Source organism: Protomyctophum bolini (assembly GCF_963924005.1).
Source record: "Protomyctophum bolini genome assembly, chromosome: 10".
NCBI classification, from domain to species: domain Eukaryota; kingdom Metazoa; phylum Chordata; class Actinopteri; order Myctophiformes; family Myctophidae; genus Protomyctophum; species Protomyctophum bolini.
Window position 1 is genome coordinate 25197732 of NC_137871.1, and position 25763 is coordinate 25223494.

The 25763-nt window shown below is 41.4% G+C and overlaps 1 protein-coding gene across 1 annotated transcript; it reads right to left on the reverse strand.

Annotated features, from left to right (window-relative positions):
- Positions 1-10593: 10593 nt before the first annotated feature.
- Positions 10594-25311, reverse strand: adad1 (adenosine deaminase domain containing 1 (testis-specific); the record flags this gene model as incomplete). Its single annotated transcript, XM_080773430.1, has 12 exons — positions 10594-10974; positions 11368-11500; positions 12471-12726; positions 14024-14180; positions 16040-16115; positions 16831-17001; positions 17328-17451; positions 19655-19783; positions 20132-20218; positions 22066-22239; positions 23416-23556; positions 25101-25311. 12 exons carry the CDS (start codon positions 25309-25311, stop codon positions 10861-10863), a joined length of 1773 nt encoding a protein of 590 aa, XP_080629556.1. The 3' UTR covers positions 10594-10860.
- Between the last annotated feature and the right edge of the window lie 452 nt (positions 25312-25763).

The window sequence follows — 25763 nt, forward strand, 5'->3', positions numbered from 1 at the left end:
AAATATACAGTTGATTTTGTCGACTTTAAAATGTATTTTGGCAGGCTGTGATGGCGTCGTAATGCCAGATTTTACATTTGGTTGCATGCTGAAAATAGCCGATCTACAAACTCGAGCTTGTACACCTACGCGCAACATAACATATGACTGGTCTTACTTCTACTGGACATCTTCTCCACCAGTCCCTCTCTAACATTTTAGTCTAGTTTTAATTTGTTTACGAAATTGTCAATGTATTTAGTCTTACGGTAGTTTTTAGTAGCACGTGTGCGAGCGATGTGCTACCAACCAGTGTTGATTTCGTCGACCAAAACTAAGACGAAAAATGTCCGTCGAACTACCTTTTTGCACAGATGAAAACTAAATGGAAACTAAATGAAAACTCAGCTATGATGACTAAAACTAGGACTAAAGTAAATATATCGACAATTTTGTCAACAAATAAAAACTAGACTAAACTGTTAGGAAGGGACTAGTGGTCAAGAGATCCAGTATAAGTCATTTTACACTTGGTTGCATGCTGAAAATAGCAGATCTACAAGCTCACAATGCGTCACAGCGCGACGCGTTGTGACCTTGTAGATCGGCTATTTTCAGTAAATGTAAAAACAGCCAATACGATGGCATCAAGGCCCTCGTAAATACATTGCAGTCGACTAAATAAACTGTAGATTTAGTCGACTAAAATTTTATGACATTTAAAGTCGACTAAAACTAGAGTACCAAGACATTCCAGGTGACTAAAACTAAATGAAAACTATTCAAGAGACTATGACTGAAACAAAAATCTAAATGTGCTGCCAAAAACAACACTGCTACCAACCACAAAAGCTGGTAAAGTCTTTACCAGCTGGTCCAGCTACAGTATAACAGCTATACCAGGCCAGCTGGCAGTCGTTAGCAGCTGCTAATGACTTCATACCAGCTGGTAGAGCAGCTGGAGTTTCCACCAAAACTGTTTGGGGAATTTAAGCTATTGACACACTGGTCTCGACTTTAACATCAAATGGAGATTTCTTTTTTTTTTAAAGTTCACTGATGCCACCAGTTCCTGAGATTGGTCACATACCAGAGTGGTTCTCAACCTGTGGGTTGGGGACCCCCATGGTCCCCACATCATTTGGGGGTAAATGAAAAGACTATTGCTAAGTGGGCTCCTTTCATTGAAAGAAAGCGGTCATCCGTTTGTCATTTCCTTGCGCAAAACATTCATTTTAAATATCCTTAAAATACTGTAGGCCTAAATATTTTTGAGCAGAGCTATAGCCGCTCCTATATGAGCAGTTTGTGTCTGTTTGTGTCCGTCTGTCACGGATTGAGCACGGATTGCGCTCAGCTGATTGGCTGAGCACGGAATGATAAGAGCGCCACTCACTTCACACAAGTGTGATTTTTGACTTGACAGTAGCACGAATGTATGCGATTGCAAAAACGAGACGGAGGGGGGTCTGCTTTAACATCTGCTCCGACCCGTCCAGACTGTATGGAAATGGAAATGTACTGCAGGAGGCCTGGCTTGCGGGACTACAAACACCACGCATCTCGCCCAGTGCAATGTTTAGTCGTTCCTGACACAAGTTGCAAGTCACTGTTTGGAGGAAATGGAATAGGCTGTTTGTGTTAGCCATGGTCTGAAGGTGGATTGAGAATGTTGATATTTATAAACATAAACTTTCTTTTTTAGCCTGGCTTGCAACTAAGCCGAGATCTTTCTGGACGCCGCACACATGTAGAGTTATTATGCCCAGGGCAAAAGGAGTGAGGTTGAGTCGGTTGACCGATATTTCTCTCTCAATATTAACTGCAATTTGACTAAATGTCAGCATCAACTGTGGATTGGCAAAGGCCAGTGAAAAGGTGTGTGGTTTTATAGTACCATGCTGTGGTGTTAGGGAAGGGGGGGAAATACCTTGGTGTCAGAAAGAGGAACAATTTAGCTGTTCCTATCAAATCACAGCGGTCTGTCTACCAGGTAGACAGACCGCTGTGATTTGATAGGAACAGCTACCTCTACCAGGTAGAGGGTAGAGTCTGCCCTATACTCACTGTGCCAATTGCATGATTGAAGCAACAAATTATTAGGTTACCAACACATTATTCCACTCTTCTGACATTACATTACATGCATGAATTCAACAACTTGTCTTGCCCTGGGTTGGACCCTTTATAGTCAAGTTACCCAGAGTGTAGCCTCGGAAACCCAGACATTTTTCCAGGCGATCTACTTCAATTCGTCATACAGTAGCGCAAACGTCGATCACCCTCATTTCTGATCGTCTGCACCTCTGTTAAATTGACGCACACAAGTACAAACACACACTCCTCTCTCTCGCTCTAATGAATTAGTCTCATGTCGCGCAGCTGCGTCTAGATTCTCCCGGCGGCTCCTGCCGGGAGCTGCCTATGCCATAGAAAGCATACAGTAGGTGGATTCCAGTCTACCCAGAGTGTGAAGACACTGGTGCACACCGAACGTCGTTTAGATTAAAACCAGGAAAGCATGATCTGTGCCATTTTAGATGTTAGCGTTGGTTATTCAACAATTGCAGATATACAGGGTCAGCTTGTGCACCAGCTGACTCGGGGGGGGGGGACCGCAGCCAATTTGGAGATCGTCGACATGAAAACGTTTCAGCACCACTGATATAGCAAGTTAGCAACATACGTTGGTAGGATTTAGAATAAACTTTTAGAATCGGGTCACATTCTTGGCGGAAACCCCTTTTGGTGTTTAAAGCATTATATTATGATTTACCTATTGAAAATAGCAGATCTACAAGCTCATAGCGTGGCACGAGTGCTGCACTATGAGCTTGTAGATCTGCTATTTGAAAATGTGGCGCGCATTTGGAATATATATTATTTCAGAGTGAATGTTTTTAACTCAAATCTTTGCTTCTGGGGGGGTCCCTGGAACAACATATTTTGAGATGGGGGTCGGAGAACATATCATTTTTGGGGTCCTTGACATTAAATAGTTTGAGCACCACTGACATAGAAACATAGTTTTTTTTCCCTCTCTCGATCTGTGTCACAATAGCTTTTGACTCTGATCAAGACAGATCATTTCCATTATAAAATGACACTTTCTTGTGTGCAAAAGAAATGCGGTATACTCGGGTATACACTCACAGTGTTAACTTTATGCACTTCAATGAACAAGAAAAGAATGAGAAAGAGTGTGAAACCAAGTGGAAACAGGGAAAGCTTACCTAGTTTCACAACAGATACATGAAACAGTGAAAGTTAAAGGCACTGCTGTACAGCATGGGACATGCAGGCCATGTTGTAGGGGAGGGGGGGGGGGGGGGGTTGTTGTCACAGAGCAACGTAGAAGAAAAAAAAATCCCAAGAGTGACCTAAAGGAAAAACAATGTGTGTATTGGGTGATATCTCAACTCATCATCAGCCCACCCACCCCACGACCTACAGTATATATATATACTGTATAATACACCCCAGGCATGTCAGAAAGTATATGGAAATTATACAGCCTAGCTGCACTCTTCAACAAGCTTCTGAACACACAGCTGGACCAGCCCCAGGACTTCATCACCATACCTTTTAGAATGGATCAACTATTCAGGATTGCGTTTTGGATGTGTACCCTCTCAGGTTGCCTTCAAGCCAATCTGGGTACCACCCGTTGGCAGAAAAAAGGAAAATCTGAACCAATAATAAGCCCGACGAAACTCAACGAATTCATAAATGCGGTCAATCACACCAGGAACCTCCGATGTGTAAGTTATAAATGAGAATTATTTCCCGCTCCTCTACATTATAACCAACAAATATGTCAAGTGTCACTAACATAATTTATTTAATATTTCTGTACACAGTCGGATTCTACATTCTACACTCCGGATAGGAAAGACTCAACATCCAAAATGACGGTAAGAGTACACTTTAATACCTACATTTAAGGATGATTTAACACAGCAAAAACACTCTACGTCGAAATAATTGTCTACAATCTACATAGCACCTGAAATTAAATCAAGTTCCAAACAGATATGAGGCTCGGGAACAACACAATGGTTTAAATCATTTTAGAAAACATACTACCTAAAAGAAACTGAAATGATGCATCTATTGGAAATTCAGATAATATACTGTGCAAAGAAACCGATAATTTAGGTAGACTTTACGTGTTGCATATACAGTCCCAGTTCAGCAGACCAGTCAACAAACTATGTGCAACCCAGATTCGGCACAAACAATGTGCAACTCAGATTCAGCACAAACAAACCATGTGCAACCCAGATTTGGCACAAACAAGGGACTGAATTAATTTAGCTCCTATGCCACCAAAATGTGGAATGCCCTACCAACAGTCATTAAGACATGTGAATCGTTCAAAACTGCTCTCAAAGGGAACCTACGGACAGCTGCAATTTGAAACTGGCCCCCGTAAAATGAACTGAATCCCCCACCCACTCCCTTTTCCCCTCACTGTATATGTTTCTTTTCCCTTTTTACCTCCTCTGTGATGATTTCCTGTTTTGACTTTATAGTTGTGTATATTCGTACATCTCTAAATGTTTTGATGAATTGAAAACGGTGGACCCTATTGTAAACAAGTGTAATGCTTTATGGTGTCGTCCACTCACAGTTAACAGTTTTTGTATTGAGTTGTGCTTGAAATGTACTGTAATTCTGCAAACTGTTAATAAATACTTCAATCAATCACAAAAAGCCATTAATAAATACAAAGTTGAAACAAAAAGTGGTACTCCACTCTCTACTCTGACATACAGCACTTGTATCAGCAAGAAAGATATTATCTAAACATTTATAAACCACATGCAAAAGGATCTTTCTAGTACAGGAAACGAGAGCTTGGCAGGTGTCACGTCGTTCATACAGCTACAACTCGCAGCATCGCAGCCACAAGCAACCACAAGCCTATAATCTTCTGTCGGTCGTAGTAGTGAACTCACACTCGTTGCCTCTCTGTTCACACAGGATTACTGCATTCTGAAGTGCTTTCTGGATGAACTGACCACCGTAAAGGTTGAATGTGCCGAGTTCTTCAACCGGGCGGACCGTTACAGAATGGGCCGTATAAAGAACTTCTTGAACGCAACAAAAGAGGACGGCCGGAGCCGAGCAGACCTCCAAATGGTAATGTTCCACCTGCTATAGAAACGTGTGCGTGCGTGCATATATTACATTAAGTTTAAGAATAATGTCAGAGATGGCAGTATTTAAGTTAGACTTTACAATTGTTGGCATTAGGCATTAGGTTAGTATGGGTTTGTCATTAAGGACAGGCTAAAGGAGACTGGCTAACCTCATATTCCCAGAGTCAGAGTTTGTAGAAATAGTGTAACCGTACCGATTCTGGAGCCAGGTTACATTTAAACACTATATTTTGTTGAGTAGGGTTCTATACTAGGGGCTATGTCTTGTGCCACCCATTAAGCCTTATCCCAAAACTTATTTGCCATTTTTTACTATTTTAAAAGACCTTTTAAAATAGTTAAAATGGCCAGTTTACAAGCTCACAACATGTAGATGTTGATCGGCTAGTTGCACTATTTTAAAATTATTTTCAAAATAGTAAAAAATGGCAAATAAGTTTAGGGATAAGGGTGGCAAGATGGAGCCCTAGGTCAGTGAGTATTTCCCTCTGTACTCAATATCTTTGCCGAAAATAGGCAATGCATATTAGAACTGATATTGCCATTGAATGTTCACTCCAGAATATGGACACTGTATAGGATTCAAGTTGTTAAGAAATGTATTTAAAGAGTGAAACAGAGTTTATTATTTTGTTGGAAATAACGCTATACTGTAACTGTTATTTACAGGGCCCAACAAACTGCACAACGCCCTGTGAGATGTGGCCACTACTTCGCATACAACCGTTTCTTCGCAAAATGAACGAAACAGTTGCAGTGATAGCCATGAGGATATTTTCGGCGAGAGCTACAGCATGAAGAAGAGTGCAGTTAAAGGGTAGACCAAATCCTACAATGTGTCCCCACTACGAACTGGGCATGTAGAGACTGGGGAACTTGACTCTTAACCTATTTAGACCTGATGACTGAAAGACTTACAGTATGGACACTGAATGTATTTGGGAAGGTGCCATTAAAGGGTTAGTTCAGATTTTGGGGCTTAAAGCTGAAGGAAATACTACATTAATATAGTGGTTGCAAAGATATTACCCTATTGTGCTGAATATAAGACTAAGTTATTTTTTTCTCCAATGGAAATATCCTAATATTTGACATGCAATGTTCTTTTTCCACAAATTAGTCTATGAAAACGGGTCCAGTGGTGGGAGCTCTGTTTTTGTTTTGGTGAATAGACGCCCGTTACCGCAGGGGGCGGTAGGTCGAAGGCTTTGTGTCCAAAAAGTCAACGTTGAACGAAAGTTGCACTATATGGTAGAAATAGGTCAACAATACAGATTCATTTAGTTTTAATGCATGGCCCTCCAGTGACCCCTCCACCAACAAATGCTCAGAACTACCTAATGTACACCAGAGCAGAACTCCCACCACGGGACTCAGGCAATCAATTAATACCTTTGCAACCACTATATTAATGGCAAACTTGTATTTCCTACAGCTTTAAGTCCAAAAATCTGAACTAACCCTTTAAAGGTGGACATGTCACATGTCAAAACCCAATACATGTTCTCTGTTCTAGTGAGGGTAGTTTTCATATACACTCTACACACTTATTTATTTATTCACCAATAGAAAAATATAAATTTGTAAATTATGTAATTAATTTATTAACTTATTCCTTGGAGATTGCTGTGGAACCTACAATATGTTTAATATTTCTCAAACTTTATTTTAATCGCATGTTAAAGTTGCAATCCAGGACTTTATTTTGACAAAGTAATTTGTATATATATAGACAGACACACAGTATATAAAAGTCCCGGATTTCAGATTAAAGCTGTCGTCTATCAGTTGGATATTTATTGTCAATGTATTTATTGTCTGAACGTGGTAATAAAAAAATATATATTTAAACTGTGTAAATAGAGTATTTCTCTACTGTACAATGTGGACAGCGAGGCCAAGATGCTTGCATGTGTCGTGTACTCCTGTACTGTCCGAGGTTCAAATCGTCTTACGTCACTTCCTCGTCTGCCGCCTCTACAATTTGTCTCTTTGTAGCGGGACGATTTTTGTTATTTGATTCACAGCTTTTCTAATTTGGCGGCCGGGCCCTGCGTGTCTTAGTGTAGGAGGTGAGCTAGTGAGAGCTGTGTAGGAGGGTGCATTCCCTCAGTGAGTCCAGTCAGTGCTAGCCACATGTGGAACATGTACAGTACAGTCATAATGTCATCCAGCGAGGAAAACGCACATGGAGTCAAGACTTGGTGTCTGTTGACGTAACCATGTGTTGACCTAGCACCCACAAAGCATGTGCCTCCGTGGCGGAGGGAATGTCCCATGGGCCCACTGATGCGAGATTGACGGCTCAAATACGTCTTTACTCTGTAAAGTTGCAGTCCCATAAAAGGTCCATTTGGTTCCTAATTATCATTTAGCTGGGGACCCCCTGGAACTCTCTCAAGGACCCCTGGGGTCCCCGGACCCCCTCTGGGAACCACTGCTCTAGCAGGGTCTCAAGTGTGCAACCACATCAAAGGAGTTGCATATCCTGTTTGTCTCAATAATCTACCAGCAGCAGTGGTGGGGGAAAAAAAGGTACTCACATTGTTTTACTCAAGTGAAAATATCAATATAACACAAAAAATATCGTTGTTACAATTAAAGTCCGGTATTCGAATTGTACTTAAAGGACAACTTTAGTTTTTTCCCACCAGGTTCATGTTTTAGGTTGTTCTTAGATACATTAAAAGGTGAGTGTTAAATTTCTTTAATTTGCTGCTTTCTTTCGTTTTAGCTCTTTTTTTTACAGGGGGGCGGGGGCATTCGAGCATGGGGCTAAATATGTATTTTTTCACAAAATGTTATGGCGATTACATTTTTTGTATTTACTATAGTCCTACTAGACCCCAAGAAATGACATCTTACGCAGAGGAGGAAACACGCCGCCAGCACGCACAGCGCCCCAAGCGGGAATTGAACGCAGGATGTTCTAGCTGTGAGGCGACAGCACTACCAACTGTGCCACCGTGCCCCTATGTTATACTTTAGCTATTGAAAAGTAGTAGATCTACAAGCTCATAGTGCGGCACTCGGTGCCGCGCTACGAGCTTGTAGGTCTGCTATTTTTGAAAAATCATGAAAATGTGACACAAATCACAAAATGTGACACAAATCACAAATAACACTATAGAAACACTATAGAAACACTATAACACTATAGAAACACTATAACACTATAGAAACACTATAACACTATAACACTATAGAAACACTATAACACTATAGAAACACTATAGAAACACTATAGAAACTATAACACTATAGAAACACTATAACACTATAGAAACACTATAACACTATAGAAACACTATAACACTATAGAAACACTATAGAAACACTATAGAAACACTATAGAAACACTATAACACTATAGAAACACTATAGAAACACTATAACACTATAGAAACACTATAGAAACACTATAACACTATAGAAACACTATAGAAACACTATAACACTATAGAAACACTATAACACTATAGAAACACTATAGAAACACTATAACACTATAGAAACACTATAGAAACACTATAACACTATAGAAACACTATAGAAACACTATAACACTATAGAAACACTATAACACTATAGAAACACTATAGAAACACTATAACACTATAGAAACACTATAGAAACACTATAACACTATAGAAACACTATAACACTATAGAAACACTATAGAAACACTATAACACTATAGAAACACTATAACACTATAGAAACACTATAACACTATAGAAACACTATAGAAACACTATAACACTATAGAAACACTATAACACTATAGAAACACTATAACACTATAGAAACACTATAGAAACACTATAACACTATAGAAACACTATAACACTATAGAAACACTATAGAAACACTATAACACTATAGAAACACTATAACACTATAGAAACACTATAGAAACACTATAACACTATAGAAACACTATAGAAACACTATAACACTATAGAAACACTATAGAAACACTATAACACTATAGAAACACTATAACACTATAGAAACACTATAGAAACACTATAGAAACACTATAACACTATAGAAACACTATAACACTATAGAAACACTATAGAAACACTATAACACTATAGAAACACTATAACACTATAGAAACACTATAGAAACACTATAACACTATAGAAACACTATAACACTATAGAAACACTATAGAAACACTATAACACTATAGAAACACTATAGAAACACTATAACACTATAGAAACACTATAGATAGTACAGTAGGCTGACAGGATATGGAGAGAGATGGGGAGTGATCACGCAGGTGACACAGGAATCGGGACTCAAACTTGCGACACGCTGTCAGCCTAGGTGCCTACATTTTGAAAACATTTTTAGCTCAAATCTTTGGTTCTTGGGGTCCCATTTTCCCCCCAAAAAATGTAGATGAAGGTCTGCGGCAAATACATATAATTTTGGGGGTTGACATGAAAATGTTTGAGAACCAAGTGATATATATTATTTTTTTTGGAAAACTGTAGACATTTGTAGGCCTTACTTCTTCTTAATGCGTTAAAGATGAACTGAGACATATAGTAATACTGTAGGAAAACGAGGAATGCCATGTCTTAGGGCACTTAGGCAGCTATAGATTATTTTGTTAGCGATTACTCTTTTTTTTAATCAATCGAATACTAATTGAGAAGCGCAATAGTCCTTAAAAAAACAAAAAAAAAACATGTATAGATTTGTATAATCGACTAGATTGATTAGCCCATTTTGCAGTCATTGTATTTGTTGCACAATGGCAGAAATACAGACAAGAGCAGATCAACAGGCTCAAAAACATTGCATTGTATCACAGAGCATAGCTGTAGATCATTTTACACTTGGTTGCATGCTGAAAATAGCAGATCTACAAGCTCACAACACGTTGCAGCGACGCGTTGTGAGCTTGTAGATTTTCAGCAAATGTAAAATCAGCCATTACGACGGCATCAAGGCCAGCCAAAATACATTTTAGTCGACTAAATCAACTGTCGATTGAGTCAACTAAAATCTTATATTTAGTCACACTAAAACATTCCGGGTGACTAAAAGTAAATGAAAACTATTCAAGACTATGACTAAAACTAAAATTGAATTTTGCTGCCAAAAACAACACTGCACCAAACAGACCGTGTCAACAATGAGTGACTGACAATACAGAGACGTCTCCCCGACAATATCGCAGAGACAGTTTGCTTATTCTTGGACCACAATTCTTATAGGAGACGACTCCAAGATGACCCAATGCTATTTTCCACAGAGAAATTACTTCCGCCACCCAGGGGATGAACGAGTGACATCAGGACTTCAGTACTAAAATATTTATGGTTCAATTATAAAAGTATTTGACCTTTCACACCAGAGTTTCTTCAAAACAAACTAGGATTTATTTGAAAAACCCATTGGCAAACAGCCAAACACTAACAGAAAAAATATTTTTACCACAATAGAAAGTGCACTTAAACATGTACAAATTACAAAGAGTGAAACACTTTGTTAGATAACAGATGAAAAGCCATTAGAAAACATGCCGTTTACGACAACGGCTTAGAAATCTGAGGTAAATAATAAAACATGTGCAATTTTACACATTGTCCTCGTTTTAAACGGTAGTGTTCCGTGAACCACAGCTACGCGTTTGGGACCCAGTCAGTCATCCATTCCAGTGGTAGTTTGGTGTGTGCGTGTGCGTGTGCGTTCATAAGCTGAACTGGTCACTGACCGGGGATTTGTGCACCCAGCTGCCATATCCCTGCTGCTGTAGGTAGGACTTCAGCAGGCTCTTGGCCTCCTGGTAAGGCTTGGCCATCATCTGCAGGGAAACACCAACAACCACCAATTCAATTCAATTGTGCTTTAATGGCACGAGGAACATGTTTACATTGCCAAAGCAAGTGTCAACACATAATAAGAAACAGTTGAAAATGGGGAAAGTATATACAGTTGGAGGGGGTACAGCATTGTTTAAACAGAGTTATGTCACATTGCGTCGTTTTGCAAATCAATTTGAGACAAATATAATAATAATAATAAAATAATATTTTCTCTAAACTATTTAAATGGTATACAAAAAAGGCTCAGATTTGTGTTGAAAGGTTTACATGTGCCTTAGGTCTACTCGGCCCGTAAGGTGGTTCTATTCCATTGGCTAAAAATGGCACATAATACAAAAAAACAAGGTGATAGAAATGAGCCGTTAGGTCACCTTGGCCTCTCTGTAGGAGACGGTGGCAAGCAGATCCTGTCTCTCTGCCTCCTTGGCTGCTAGGGTGAAGCGACTCAGCATGGCAGCTTTGCACAACCTGCTGGCCAAGCAAGAGCCACTCTTAAAGGGAGACCTGGATGAGGAGATAAGAGAAGGGTTCATGGTTTACAGTACACAACCTGCTGGCCAAGCAAGAGCCACTCTTAAAGGGAGACCTGGATGAGGAGATAAGAGAAGGGTTCATGGTTTACAGTACACAACCTGCTGGCCAAGCAAGAGCCACTCTTAAAGGGAGACCTGGCTGGATTGGCGAAAGGGCCTTTCTGTGTGGAGTTTGCATGTTCTCCCTGTGTCATGTTCATGTCATGTCAAATCAACACTCATTAGCCTGCAGACCCCATTTAGTGGCAGTGACTCAGGGGTAGAGTGGCCGGATGGGAACCGCATGGTGCTTTCTGACGAGTATACTCGTGATAAGGATTGCGCAACATATGAGTGAATAATGGTGTACCTGTCTACGTTCTGATTGGTTCATAAAAAAAATGTTTTTTACCAAATGACTAGATGTGTCAGAGACAAAAAATAATTGTGTTTTACTCATTGCTGACTGAATACAAAAAAGAAGAAAAAAAAAGGTCATTAAGTTTTGACATAATCTTGCTTATAGCTACTTTAACATTGAGCGGTGAAATGTCCCTTTAACCCATTCAGAACGGGAACCTCTGTTGGTGTTCTAAGCATTATGTTATACTTTATTAGCTATTGAAAAATCGTGAAAATGTGGCGCAAATTTGGAATATATATTCTTTCAGAGCGAACGTTTTTAACTCAAATCTTTGCTTCTGGGAGGGTTCCTGGAACAACATATTTTCAGATGGGGGTCGGCGGCCAAATACATAATCTTGGGGGTCCTTGACATGAAAAACTAGGAGGAACCACTGACATAGAAGGTTTTACAGAAAACGGTCATGATTTAGAAGTAGAATCGTTGTCAGGTCTAAAATGGTTAATAAAGTACCCATCCATCTATAAAATGAGATTAAATGCATCGTCAATGTACAGTACACAGTACGCAGTACAAGTACAGTATCTAAAATCCTTACTCTTCCACGGTCTTGCCCTCCAGGCCGTCCACCACCTCCAGCACGCTGTCTCCGTAGGTCCAGTTGACGCTGAGGCTCCGCTGCTGCCCCCCCCCACCGGAGGAGGACGACGAAGAGGTGTCCTGCACCACGGACGGCAGCAGGCGGATGTGGGGCTGCAGCATGCAGTAGTACATGGGCAGGCGCGGCGTGATGCCCTCCACCCGCTGGCACACGGCGATCTCCAGGCCGCGCACGTCACTGCACAGAGAGTCCCCTGGGAGGAGGAGGGGGACAGCGAGGGAAAGACATGTTCGTCAACTATACCTTTTCGTCACTGGCGAAAACTAAATAAAATTGGTACTAAAAACTAAGCCATGATGACTAAAAACGAGACTAAATATATTGAGAATTACGTCGACAAATAGACAAAGAAATGTTCGTCAACTACCTTTCGTCACTGGCGAAAACTAAATGGAAATTAAATGAAAAACTAAAGCTATGATGACTGAAACTAAATATATTGATAATTACGTCGACAAATAAAAACTAGACTGAAATGTTAGGAAGGGAGTGGGACTATTGGGGACAAGTATAAAGCCAGTATAAGTCATTTTACACTCGGTTGCATGCTGAAAAAAGCCGATCTACAAGCTCACAACACGTCTATTTTCAGCAAGTGTAAAATCAGCCATTACGACGGCATCAAGGCCCTCCAAAATACATTTTAGTCGACTAAATCAACTGTAGATTAGACTAAAACTAGACTAGCATTAAAAACATTCCGGGTGAATAAAATGTGACTAAAACTAAATTAAGTTTCAATCCAAAGACTATGACTAAACAAAAACGTAAATTTGCTGCCAAAAACAACACTGCCATGATGACTAAAACAGAGACGAAATATATTGACAATTACGTCGACAAATAGACACTAGACTAAAATGATAGGGCGGGACTAGTGGAGAAGAGATCCAGCAGAGATCCGTCCAGTCATTTTTATGTTTGGCTGTGCTCGGGTGTTGCGTTCCGAAAATAGCAGATCTACAAACTCACGAGTCACGACGAGTCGCGCTGCAACGCCTTGTGAGCTTGTAGATCAGCCAACTTCAGCATGCGTAAGTGTAAAATCACTCATTACGATGCCATCAAAGCCTGATAAAATACAACAAATTCTAGTGTAATTTTGTCATCTAAAATCGTGTATTTAGTCGGTGCACTGTCTTACTGAGACATGTAGTCCAGGAAGTAAGTGAGCCCAGTGTCCATGTCCATGACATGATTGGCATCAGAGACACTGGGCTCACTGCTAAAATCTAAAATATCTAATATCCTCACTCACCAATGAGGATTCTCTTGACGTAGAGGGGTTCAATGAAGTGGCTCAGCAGCACTCACCTATGAGGATGCTCTTGATGTAGGGCTCAGCAGCACCCCCTGGTAGCCCACTTACCTATGAGGATGCTCTTGATGTAGAGGGGTTCAATGAAGTGGCTCAGCAGCGCCCCCTGGTACTCACCTATGAGGATGCTCTTGATGTAGGGCTCAGCAGCACCCCCTGGTAGCCCACTCACCTATGAGGATGCTCTTGACGTAGAGGGGTTCAATGAAGTGGCTCAGCAGCGCCCCCTGGTAGCCCAGCACCTGCCAGCGGCTCAGCTTGTCAGTGACCGACATACTGACTACCTTGGAGTCCCACTGCTCCATGGTGCAGGAGAACACGGAGAACACCTGCCGACCAGCACAAACCAAGAGGGACCGTCACATTTTAGCACCCTCCAGCCGGGGCGGGAGGGGAAAAAAACATATCTGCAGTGTACAAATTGTGGCCGCAGGGACTTACACTAGGGTCATTACTTGCACAAGCAGAGCGCGCAAGTAATCATTTCGCTTGGTCTCTTCGAAGTGAAGCCAAGTTTTCTTCAACCGTAAGTTTGTGCCTGGTTTGCTGGGACTAGTTACAAGTTACAACATTACGTCATATACACACCATGTACTCTGGTCCCAGTTCTCAACGATGACGTAATGTTGTAACTGGTCCCAGCAAACCAGGCACAGACCTACGGTTGAAAAAAACTTGGCTTCACTTTTTGGAACCAAGTAACCACAGTATACTGCTAATCAAATTACAACTACATACTCTGTATGTAGTTGTAATGTGATTTGTAATTTGTAAATCTGTGCCTGGTCTGCTGGGACCAGACTACACAGATGACCATATCTCTTACGTCATCACTGAGAGCTAGTCATACATATACACACCGTGTACTCTGGTCCCAGCTCTCAAAGTTGACGTAATGTGGTATCTGGTGGGACCAGATTATACAGATGACCATTTCTCTTACGTCATCACTGAGAGCTAGTCATACACCGTAAGTGTATGCCTGGTTTGCTGGGACTAGTTACAAGTTACAACATTACGTCATATACACACCATGTACTCTGGTCCCAGTTCTCAACGATGACGTAATGTTGTAACAGGTCCCAGCAAACCAGGCACAGACTTACGGTTGGAAAAAACTTGGCTTCACTTTTTGGAACCAAGTAACCACAGTATACTGCTAATCAAATTACAACTACATACTCTGTATGTAGTTGTAATGTGATTTGTAATTTGTAAATCTGTGCCTGGTCTGCTGGGACCAGACTACACAGATGACCATATCTCTTACGTCATCACTGAGAGCTAGTCATACATATACACACCGTGTACTCTGGTCCCAGCTCTCAACGATGACGTAATGTGGTATCTGGTGGGACCAGATTACACAGATGACCATTTCTCTTACGTCATCACTGAGAGCTAGTCATACATATACACACCATGTACTCTGGTCCCAGCTCTCAACGATGACGTAATGTGGTAACTGGTCCCAGCAAACCAGGCACAGACTTACCGTTAAAAAAAACTTGGCTGTCACTTTTTGGAACCAAGTAACCACAGTATACTGCTAATCAAATTACAACTACATACTCTGTATGAGAGCCCACGGTAATACACACCATGTACTCTGGTCCCAGCTCTCAACGATGACGTAATGTGGTATCTGGTTAACAAATCCAACTACAGATTTCGGAAGTATTTTAGATCATGTATATTTCAACAAATTTGAAAGTATTATTACATAAATTGAAGTTAGAGACACATATTACTCTGATCATGATTTAGTATTAATATCACTATAGTACAAAATGAAATACATTTAAAACATTTGACAATTTACAATAAGTAATAAAATAATTATACTGTATAATATATTTTAATTCAGTTTATATACCTTTTTTTTCATCACATATCAATGATTAATTTTTCTGTAAAAAAGTAGTTGGGTAGCAAATAGTTACACGTAATGATTATACATTTCAAACGTTCCTTCACAGAGATACTGAGATGTTTCCAGCGGTCGAAAGTACTTGCGCGCTCTGCTTGCGCACTAGTAGGCCATTTATGGCCTACTAGTGTGCAACAAGCAAGTATGCACTCGGCAGAGTGCAGTTCTAGTTCCTCCTGTGTCCTCTCTCCCTGTATCAATTATTATTTATTAATAATATGCAAAAAATCATGGCACTTTATCTTTAAGTACGCCCACCTTTCCCTCCACGGTCAGGTGCAGGCTGATCTGGTTGCTGACCTCCCACGCCGACATCGACATCGGGTTCAGACGCCTGCGGGCAAGAGAACACAAACCAGCTAGAAGCCGTTGCTATAGAGCAGTGGTTTTCAACGGACCACCGGTTGAAACCTTGGTGGTCCTTGAGGTGGTCCGCAGCTAAATAAATGATGGAGAGTTGGTAAACCAAATGGAATAGTCTAGGATATTTAACTCTTGAGGGCATAGACTGAAACCAAACCATTTGGTTTCATTTTACGCTCTAAAGAGTTACATTAGCCTATTGTTAAACATCTGCATTAGGCCTACTTAATTAACAAGAAGTCTACACAATCATTACATTTCCGGGGGTCCTCAGCCAAAAACGTTGAGAACCCATGCTCTAGAGCAGTGGTTCCCAAAATGTTTCATGTCAAGGACCCCCAAATTGACACAAATTATCCCACATTTGAAAAGACATGCCAGGGACCCCATAAGAGAAGATTTTTACGGCTCTAGCAGTGATTCTCAACCCGTTTAATTTAAGGACCCCCAGTTTGACATGCATTAGTCTACGGACCCCACATTTAATGGCATTTCTATCTCTGGGACCCCCAATTTATATTGTAAAATCAATGTTAATTTAACTAAGGGTCTATTTGGTTCCTAACTATCATTTAGCTGGGTCCCCCCTGGAACTCCCTCAAGTACCCCTGGGTGTCCCCGGACCCCACTTTGGGAACCACTGCTCTAGAGCACCGATTGTAGATCAAAGACAGACAGACACAGACCTCACAGCGGGGACCTGTGCGGCTCCCTTGGGCAGCTGGCTGATGAACAGGTGCAGGCTGATGTCACTCTTGAGGCCCAGCAGCCGGTTGCTGCCGCTCTTCTCAAAGATGGACTTCTGCTTGAGCGCGGGGCTCTTACTGAAGAACAGCAGCAGGTGTTGGTACAGGTACCTATAGGTAGCAAAGCAGCAGCAAACCCCTTCAGCACTAGTGTTCATGGTTCACAGCAAATGGTTTTGATTTAGTTCATAGTCAGTCTTTCGAATAAAATGCCATTTAGTTTTAGTCAGATTTTAGTCATCTGAAATGTTTTTGTAGCCTGACACTCTCTGAATTTTCATATAAAATGACTGTCTTTTAGTTCTACTCTTCTCAACTAGTCCCTCCCTAACATTTTATGGTAGTGTTTATTTGTTGACGAAATTGTCAATATATTTAGTCATAGTTTTAAGTCAGTGAAATGAACACTTTAAATGCAGTCATGTGCTGCTACTAACCTCATGAGGGATCGCCTTGCAGCCACGACTGCATGCGAGTCGTGCAGAATGCGTCCGTTGGGCATGGCACTCTCTCTGGTGTTGAAGTTCCCGGTTCCGATGGCGATCACCTCGCATCCGCTCGCTAGACGGGAGGAAAAGAGGCAGAACACACAGGAGGAATCGGCATTGTCAACTTCAGCAACCTGATCATTTTGATTCTCAGTTACTTTTCAGGATTCAAATAAAGAAATTGCAAAAACACCCCACTTTAGAACAGATAGTTCTAAGTTTAAAATAATGGTTAAAGTGGTTAAAAGCTTAGTGACACAGGCGTGAATTCCGTTTGTGTCCGAGCATAGGCATGGTAACGCCCGACTGCCTGTGATTGGCCTACCGACACTGTCCTCCGAGGTGGATATGCTGGATCATGATTAGGGTTGGGATTCGGAACCGGGTCCATTTCAGACCCGGTTCCGACATTGCGGATCCGGAGCCGGTTCCATAGTTTTCGTATTAACGGTTCCCCAAACGGTTCTCATCAGTCGTCATTTAGCTCCGCTGTGTCTGTGCATGCATGCAAGCAGAGCCTGAGGTGACGTCACCCCACCTACATGAGTGTGTGGGGTTGGGGAGGATACGCGCACTGTTCTGTGCATTCAGCGACCGCCGCGGAGCGAGTGGGACAGTATGTCGAAGAGATCTCCAAAGTGTGGTTAACAGAGAGGGAAACGACTGAGGCTGAGCACGCAAAGTACAATAAATGCGATGCTATAGTTCCCTGCAAAGGTTGTTGCAACTTGTAGGCTACCAGTTGCACCACGTCCACGAGGAAACATCTCAAAATCAATATGCCTACACGAGTCCACAACTCACGAGAATAATCTACAGTAGGCACATCGCGTTTGAGAGCCATGCGGAAAGCCGTGCCTGCACTCCCCGCAGCTCCACCACAGCCGGCGGGGGACGAGGATGATGCAAGGCTCGTTCACTTTCCCCAGGATAGTAACGTAATAGAAAATAAAAACTACTAAACTTCTACAGAGCTTTTCATTAGGCGTGCTGTAGGCTACAACTGTTGTTAATGGTGTTAATTTAGACCGCCAATGACTCGACGTCCTTCTGATATTATATGAATCACGTTAAATATAGCCAAATCAATTTGTCTGCACTTATTTTTTACAATTTATAAGAAACTCAACTGCTTTTGATTTGTCTCTAAATGAATCGCGTGACTGTTGAGCCCAGCGTTTAGGTGCATATACCTCCATAGATTGATTACTTTATAAACAGTTTGCAGAAAAAAGCACAGGAACATAGCCTACAGTTCAATACAAGGTCTAAACGGATTTTATAATCCAAGAAAGCACTATTTGTTTCCATTAGGGTAAGGGGTCCTTCATAATAAATTAATCTGAACATTAAAGACATTTGTCACCACAACAATATCATTATTGCAATGTGTATGTACTGTATATTTAATATACAGTACAAATTGCAATATACAGTACAAATTGCAATATACAGTACAAATTGCAACAATGATATTGTTGTGGTGGCTAGCTGGTGGTGGTGAAATTAAAATAATAGTGCCACCTCATAAATGTAAAGAGCATTTTCAATAATTGAATTAATGAATTTGTGTTTATTATGTACTTGATTAGGTTAGTTATAATATCAGAAAAAAAGGGAAAAAATTATATTGGGATCCGTTAAGGGAACCGTTAGGAACCGGAACCGTTAAGAGGGATCCGGGAAGGATTCGGAACCGTTAAAATCCTAACGAATCCCAACCCTAATCATGATGCCTGGATAGTCTGATGCGAGGTTACTCCGTGGTGGGAAATAATACAAGTAGTATGGTATGATACAAGAGAACGCTAACATGTACGTTTTATTTTTGATTGAACATGCACGCCATAATATGATTTGATTTGGGTGTGTTCTAAAATAAAGTGTTTATGTTGTGTAATTTGTCTTGAAACATTATGGTAGGCCTACTATAAAAAGGTCTATTTCCCTTCATCTTTATCCTTTTTAGTGTAATAGTATTAGTTTACTATAATTAGATTAATACACGATAATCAACACTATCAAAGCAAACAGCATAAACAATACGTTTGCCTCTTCTACAAAAATAAAACGTACAAGTTAGTTACAAGGCTGCATTCTGTCTCGCGTGTCAAACTTTCAGTCTCTTGTAGCCTCGTGTCTTGGAGGACAGTCATGACGGGCAGTGTCAGTAGACCAATCACAGGCAGGCGGGCGTTACCATGCCTATGCTAGGACACAAACGGAATTCACGCGTGACACAGATGCGTCTAAATGGGTTATAGGTAGGAACATACAGCTCTGAATGATGAAGGCAGCAGCAGAGCTGATACAGGAGGAAAACTCTGGGTAAGTCTTCATCAACTTCAACAGCTGCTCCTTCACAGCCTGCGGTATTTGGTCGTTGAGAGGGTTCGTCTTGTGTTCTGGATGAGGTAGGAGCAAGACATAAACATCAACAACAACCTCTCTGTGAATTCAAGGCAAGAGCCCCAAAAATGTATCTGCATTTGGCTGGGGGAATCCCATCTCTAAATCACTCTGTGCCAGGCACCTCCAGAAGCAAAGGCTTTGAAAATGTTTTTTTTCTCCTGCAAAATAGCAGCTCGACAAAGCTCATATCAGCTATTTTGGAATATATCACTGGTATGATAGTGATGCTACATTAACTAATTTAGCTGCGGACCCCCTAGTACCCCCTAAGGATAAAACTTTGAAAACCAATGATGTACAGAGAAAGACCGAGTCTGTCTGTTAAGACATGGTAAGCTTACCATGGATAGGTCTGAAAGATTGGTTGTACGCGGCTGTGGAATCCTTCTCCTTCACTGGCAGAGGAGGGGGGCCCTCTGAAGAGAAATCTGAAGAGAAATAGTAGCACAGGGCCTAGTTACAAGTCACAATGTAGGCATTTAGCAATTTACAGTGAGCAAGGGAAACAAAGCCTTTATATTATCGTTATTTCTTTGCATTGCATTTACTGCACTTATTTCCACTCTCATTGGTCGTTATATCTATCTATCTTTTTTATATTGTTGTTCAGCACCAGAAAAAGCGTTTTGAGATGCGTGTGCTAACCCTTGGACTCTAACACAAAGTAACCGATGACCGATATCAGATCTCCGATTATTTGCAGGGTCATATCTGCCGATTCCGATTCTGACCGATTCCGATATTATACAGAGGACCACAATGGAAACAAGCCTATGCCCTAGGGGGGCTTGGCCCAAAGCCTGTTAATAAAGTATTCAATCGATCAATAAATAGCATATACTCTTTCCCAAGTGTCTGTTTTCACAACTGAATGACTGAAATTTGTATTTATTTTTTTGCTGGTGAAAACCTATTCAATAATCTGTATTATTTTGAGATCATTCCGATACCGATATGGCATTTTTATGGCCAATTCCGATTATGCTACAGATTACTTGTGCATCCCTTGTGCAATAGAAATAGTAATCTAGGATCATAGATAGAACAAGAACATATAATCATTCAAAACAGAAGAAAAGCACAGCTTTTCCATAAGCCTGCAAGGTTGTCGACCTTGCAGGCTATAGGTGAGTAAATTTATGAAGAAATATCACTTAACCCCCAAAACATTGTTACAAAGGGTTTTTCAATGGATTCTGGTAGTATTGGGCATGCTCATCATCATTCATCATTTTTCGACCGTGGTCGAGATCATGGATTTCACAATGCCACACCAGACTTCCCGGTCCTTCATCCTTTATGACAGTTTCCTACCTCTGGTCTGCTTTGAGGTAGGACTCCAGAGAAGGGGGGAAGATATAACCTCATTGTCAGCTCTGTAGCAATGGCCAGCAAACTGTGTTCTTCTGAGCATGCTAAATAACATAATAAAGTCTACATAAAATAACATACTTTTAGTATGTTATTTAGCATGACCAATACTACCAGAATCCATTGAAAAAACTTTTCAACTTGTCAAGTGCAAGGTGCAAGTGCAACGAGTGGCGTGAGTGAGTGAAGACTAGGCGAGTCTTCAAATCACAGTGGAAGATTGGAGTTTTAATTCCAATGGGGAGTTCATTCTACAGTTTGGGAGCCAAAAAAATATCTTATATCCCATTTAGACGTGACGTTGATTCTACAAATGTCTTCTAAATCCTGACAGTTTTCTGTCAATGGTTTTCTGTCAATGGTTCTCAAACTTTTTCTGTAAATCTGTATTTGGCCGCCGACCCCCATCTGAAAATATGTTGTTCCAGGGACCCCCCCCCCCCCCCCCAGAAGCAAAGATTTGAGTTAAAAACGTTCATAGCAGATCTACAAACTCATAGCGCAGCAGTCGGTGCCATGCTATGAGCTTGTAGATCTGCTATTTTTCAATAGCTAAAGTATAACATAATTCTTTAAACCCATTCTGGGCCTTTGTGTTTTAAGCATTATAACTAACAAGCTCATAGCGCTATGAGCTTGTTAGTCTGCTAATTTTGAAAAATCGTGAAAATGTGGCGCAAATCTTTGAATATATATTCTTTCAGAGTGAACGTATTTAACTCAGATCTTTGCTTCTGGGGGGGGGGGGGGGGGGGGACCACTGACATAGAGAACCAGGGTTTTTCAGAAAACTGAATTTAGAAGGCATTTGTAGAATTGTTCTCGGGTCTAAATGGGTTTTAAACACCAAAAGGGGTTCCCACCCAGAATGGGTTATTAAATCTCTCGTCTCGTTTCGACTCACCTTCCCCCGAGGCCTCGGGGAAGTCGGCCTGGTCCTCCAGCAAGGGCAGCAGCTCCTCCAGGGCCAGCTCGGCCGCTTTGGATTTGGCCTCCTTCTTGGTCTTTCCCATTCCCGTCTTGTAGATGGCGCCATCGATCACGGCGCAGAAGGCGAAGTAAAGGAACATGGTGTTGCCTGAAGAAAGAGAGGGAAGCAGAGCGAGGGAGTGGAATCAACCAGAAAACGTATACGTATAATTACTCAGCGAGTTGTATTCAACCGATCGGTATAGGGAAAGAAAACAAAATCAGACCCGTCTGAAGTGAGTGATACTGTACTGTACTGTACTGTACTGTACTGTACTGTACTGGCACTCCTCCCTGGCCTGTGTGTGTGTTTGTGTCTGTGTGTTAGGCTGTGCAACAGTGACACTTGGTGGTGAACAAACGCTATAACGCTATTTTCGTGCTCGGACACAGCCAGGGACAGAGCCACACATATAGCTGTCTATAGGAGTGGTTGTGGTATCGGTACATCCCAACCATTGATGCCGAGTGCCAAGTAGTGAGGCTGCAGGGATACCATTTTTGAGGGGTGCTAGCCCCTATGCACAGCTTGCTTTGTGTGTTTGTAGCACGGAATTTGATGATTTACAGATTTGCTGATGTACTAGTATGATCATACGAGCACCCCTCACTCCACACGTGGGATTTGAGGTTTGAAGTGTGATTTTTCATTTTACAGTATCTGGGATTGAGCTCCATGCTATCAATCTCAGGGTAGCCGCTGAGCTGCCACTCAACTATTGAACTTAAAACTGGGTCGGTGGCCAAAAAGATTTGAGCACCACTGATATATAGTCACAGAAATTAGATCTTCACCTGGGACCCAAACTGGTGAAAATAGCAGATCTACAAGCTTTGTTGATCGGCAATTTTCACTACTTTAAATAAATATTTGTTTTAATTTATGGACATTTTTAGATTTTTCTTACATCTCTTCATGACAATACAGATTTTTTTTTTATGTTTTGAAATAATATTTAAAAACCAAATGTACGAAACAAAAACTAGAGAGTTCCGACCCACTGTTTGGGAACCACCAGGGCTAAGTAATGTGCCCTGAGATTTCACTTGACCAAGGGTGGTGGCTCAGTGGTAGAGTGGCTGGATGGTAACCGCAAGGTTCCCAGTTCGAACCCTGTGGGCTCCCCCAGAGTTAGTGTCGAAGTGTCCTTGAGCAAGACTCTGAACTCCTAATTGCTCCCGATGAGCAGGTTGCTGCCTTGCATGGTTTCCGCCGCCATCGGTGTATGAATGTGTGTGTGAATGGGTGAATGTAATGAACAATCTATATAAATGCAACATTTACCTGTGGTCACAGTCTCCTTGAACTCCAGGTCCAGTGGCACCGTCTGGGAGAGATGGTGCAGAGTACTCACAGGGTTGAGCTCGCCTCGCTTGTACCGGTCAATTATCACGCTTTGCATCACCGTTGGCTTGGAGCCATGAGCTTTGAGAAAGAAAAATAATATAAAAAGAATAGAATTAGGTTTAGACTAAACATACCGAACATATATTAAGAACTCACTAAAACCAGGAAAGCATCCGTGTAATATTATATTTACAATATTTTTTTGTTTTGTTTCTGGGGGTCCATGGACATAATCTTTTAAGATGTCGGTCGGCAGCCATTTTTGGTGATCCTTGACATGAAAAGGTTTGATCACCACTGATACTAGAAACATAGGTTTTTCCGAAAACTGAGGAATCAGCCTCAGTCTTAAGTAACTCTAATAATATAATTGCGCCTAGCTGTTAGCATAAATCCCAGTTCCCAGTGCCACCATACACGTTCACTTTAAAAGACGAAGTTTGCCCGCCCCTGGGGGGCGTGAACAAGCACACACCGTTTAACTTTCGTCAGAAGCTTTTACATGGCGGCAGCGTCACGGTACAAAGGCACAATTAAAATCCGCAGAAGATCTACCAAGGACAGCGACCCTGGAGTCCGACTTATGGCATGGGGAGAGAGTACGTTTTGCACTCCGTCCGTCCATCCGTTATCAGCTAATCTCCGGCCCTGTTAACCCGGTCGATGCCAAACTTTGCACACACACTCCCTGGATGCCAACGATGAACCTCTGCCCCACATTTTCCAGAACGGCCTGTTATAGCGCCACCATAAGGCAGCTTTTCACATTTTTTACCTAAAACTGCACCGATCTGCGTGAAACGTTGCATGCACACTCCTTTGAGGCCATGGAACTGCATTTTCTGCATCTGCCTTTTATAGCGCCACCAGGAGGCCGACTTTTGTAAAACATTTTCTTTGATATTACTCCTCCAGATTCTGTCCAAAAATCTCACAAATCGTTACACAGTATCTCTATAGTCATGTGCTCAAGTCGGATCTGTCTGATATTTCATATTCCATCCTAATTGGCTATAATTGGCTTTCAAAGTTTGCAAGATTGCCCCATTTTGAACAAAAGCCTCAAATCATGAATGCAGCGTGCAATTTACGTGAAATCTTTTACACATTTTCTTACTAGGCTGAGGAATATATCCCACCCTTTTCACATTGGCCTGTTATAGTGCCACCAACAGGTTGATTTTTGCAAAACACATTTTTGGAAATCATCCAATTGCCATCAAAGGCGTATGAAGAAATGGCACCCTTTTCACATTGGCCTGTTATAGTGCCACCAACAGGTTGATTTTTGCAAAACACATTTTTGGAAATCATCCAATTGCCATCAAAGGCGTATGAAGAAATGACACCCTTTTCACATTGGCCTGTTATAGTGCCACCAACAGGTTGATTTTTGCAAAAAACATTTTTGGAAATCATCCAATTGCCATCAAAGGCGTATGAAGAAATGGCACCCTTTTCACATTGGCCTATTATAGCACCACTAGGAGGCCACAACCTCACCTGGCTTGGTGGAGACCTGTGCTCCGAGGGGCACTTTGTCTAGTTGGAAATTAACCTGTGTCACCTTTCTCCGATTGTTTCTACAATAACGTGTTCAGTCATGGGCTAGCATACTGTACCTGTCCCCTGGGCATAACCGTTGTTGTTGTTGGATGCGCTGCTAAACATCCCCGGGTCAAAGTGGGTGCGTTTAACAGGGCCGGGGATGCTTGGAGGCGAATACATAGATATAGTCCTCCCAGGGGGAGCGGACATGTTCTGGTGGAGGATCGGTTTGAAACTGGCACCCCTCGCCGATGCCCCCCGCAGGGTTCCACGTCCTGGATACATGTTGGGACCTCTGAAATTCTGAAGCAAGAGAGTAGACTAAATAAATATATCATCTTCATCCCATTTTGGTGTTTTAAGCATTATGTTATACTTTAGCTATTCAAAAATAGCAGACCTACAAGCTCATAGCTTGTAGCAGATGGGGGTCGGTGGCCAATTACATTTTGGGGTCCTTGACATGAAATACTTTGAGAACCACTGACATACGGTAGAAACATAGAAAAGGTTTTTCAGAAAACTGGAAAACAGGATTTAGAAGACCTTTGTCTAAATGGGTTATTCTTTGTTGTGTGGAAACCTCATACTGTATGTCCAAAGCCGTTACTTTTCAGGATTCAATTTCAAACGTAGCTGATCTACAAACTCGAAAACGTGTCAACACAATTTGAGCTTGTGGATCCGATACTTTTGATGTTTTTTGTGTGATGCTGTTAGTGTAGTATGATCAAGTA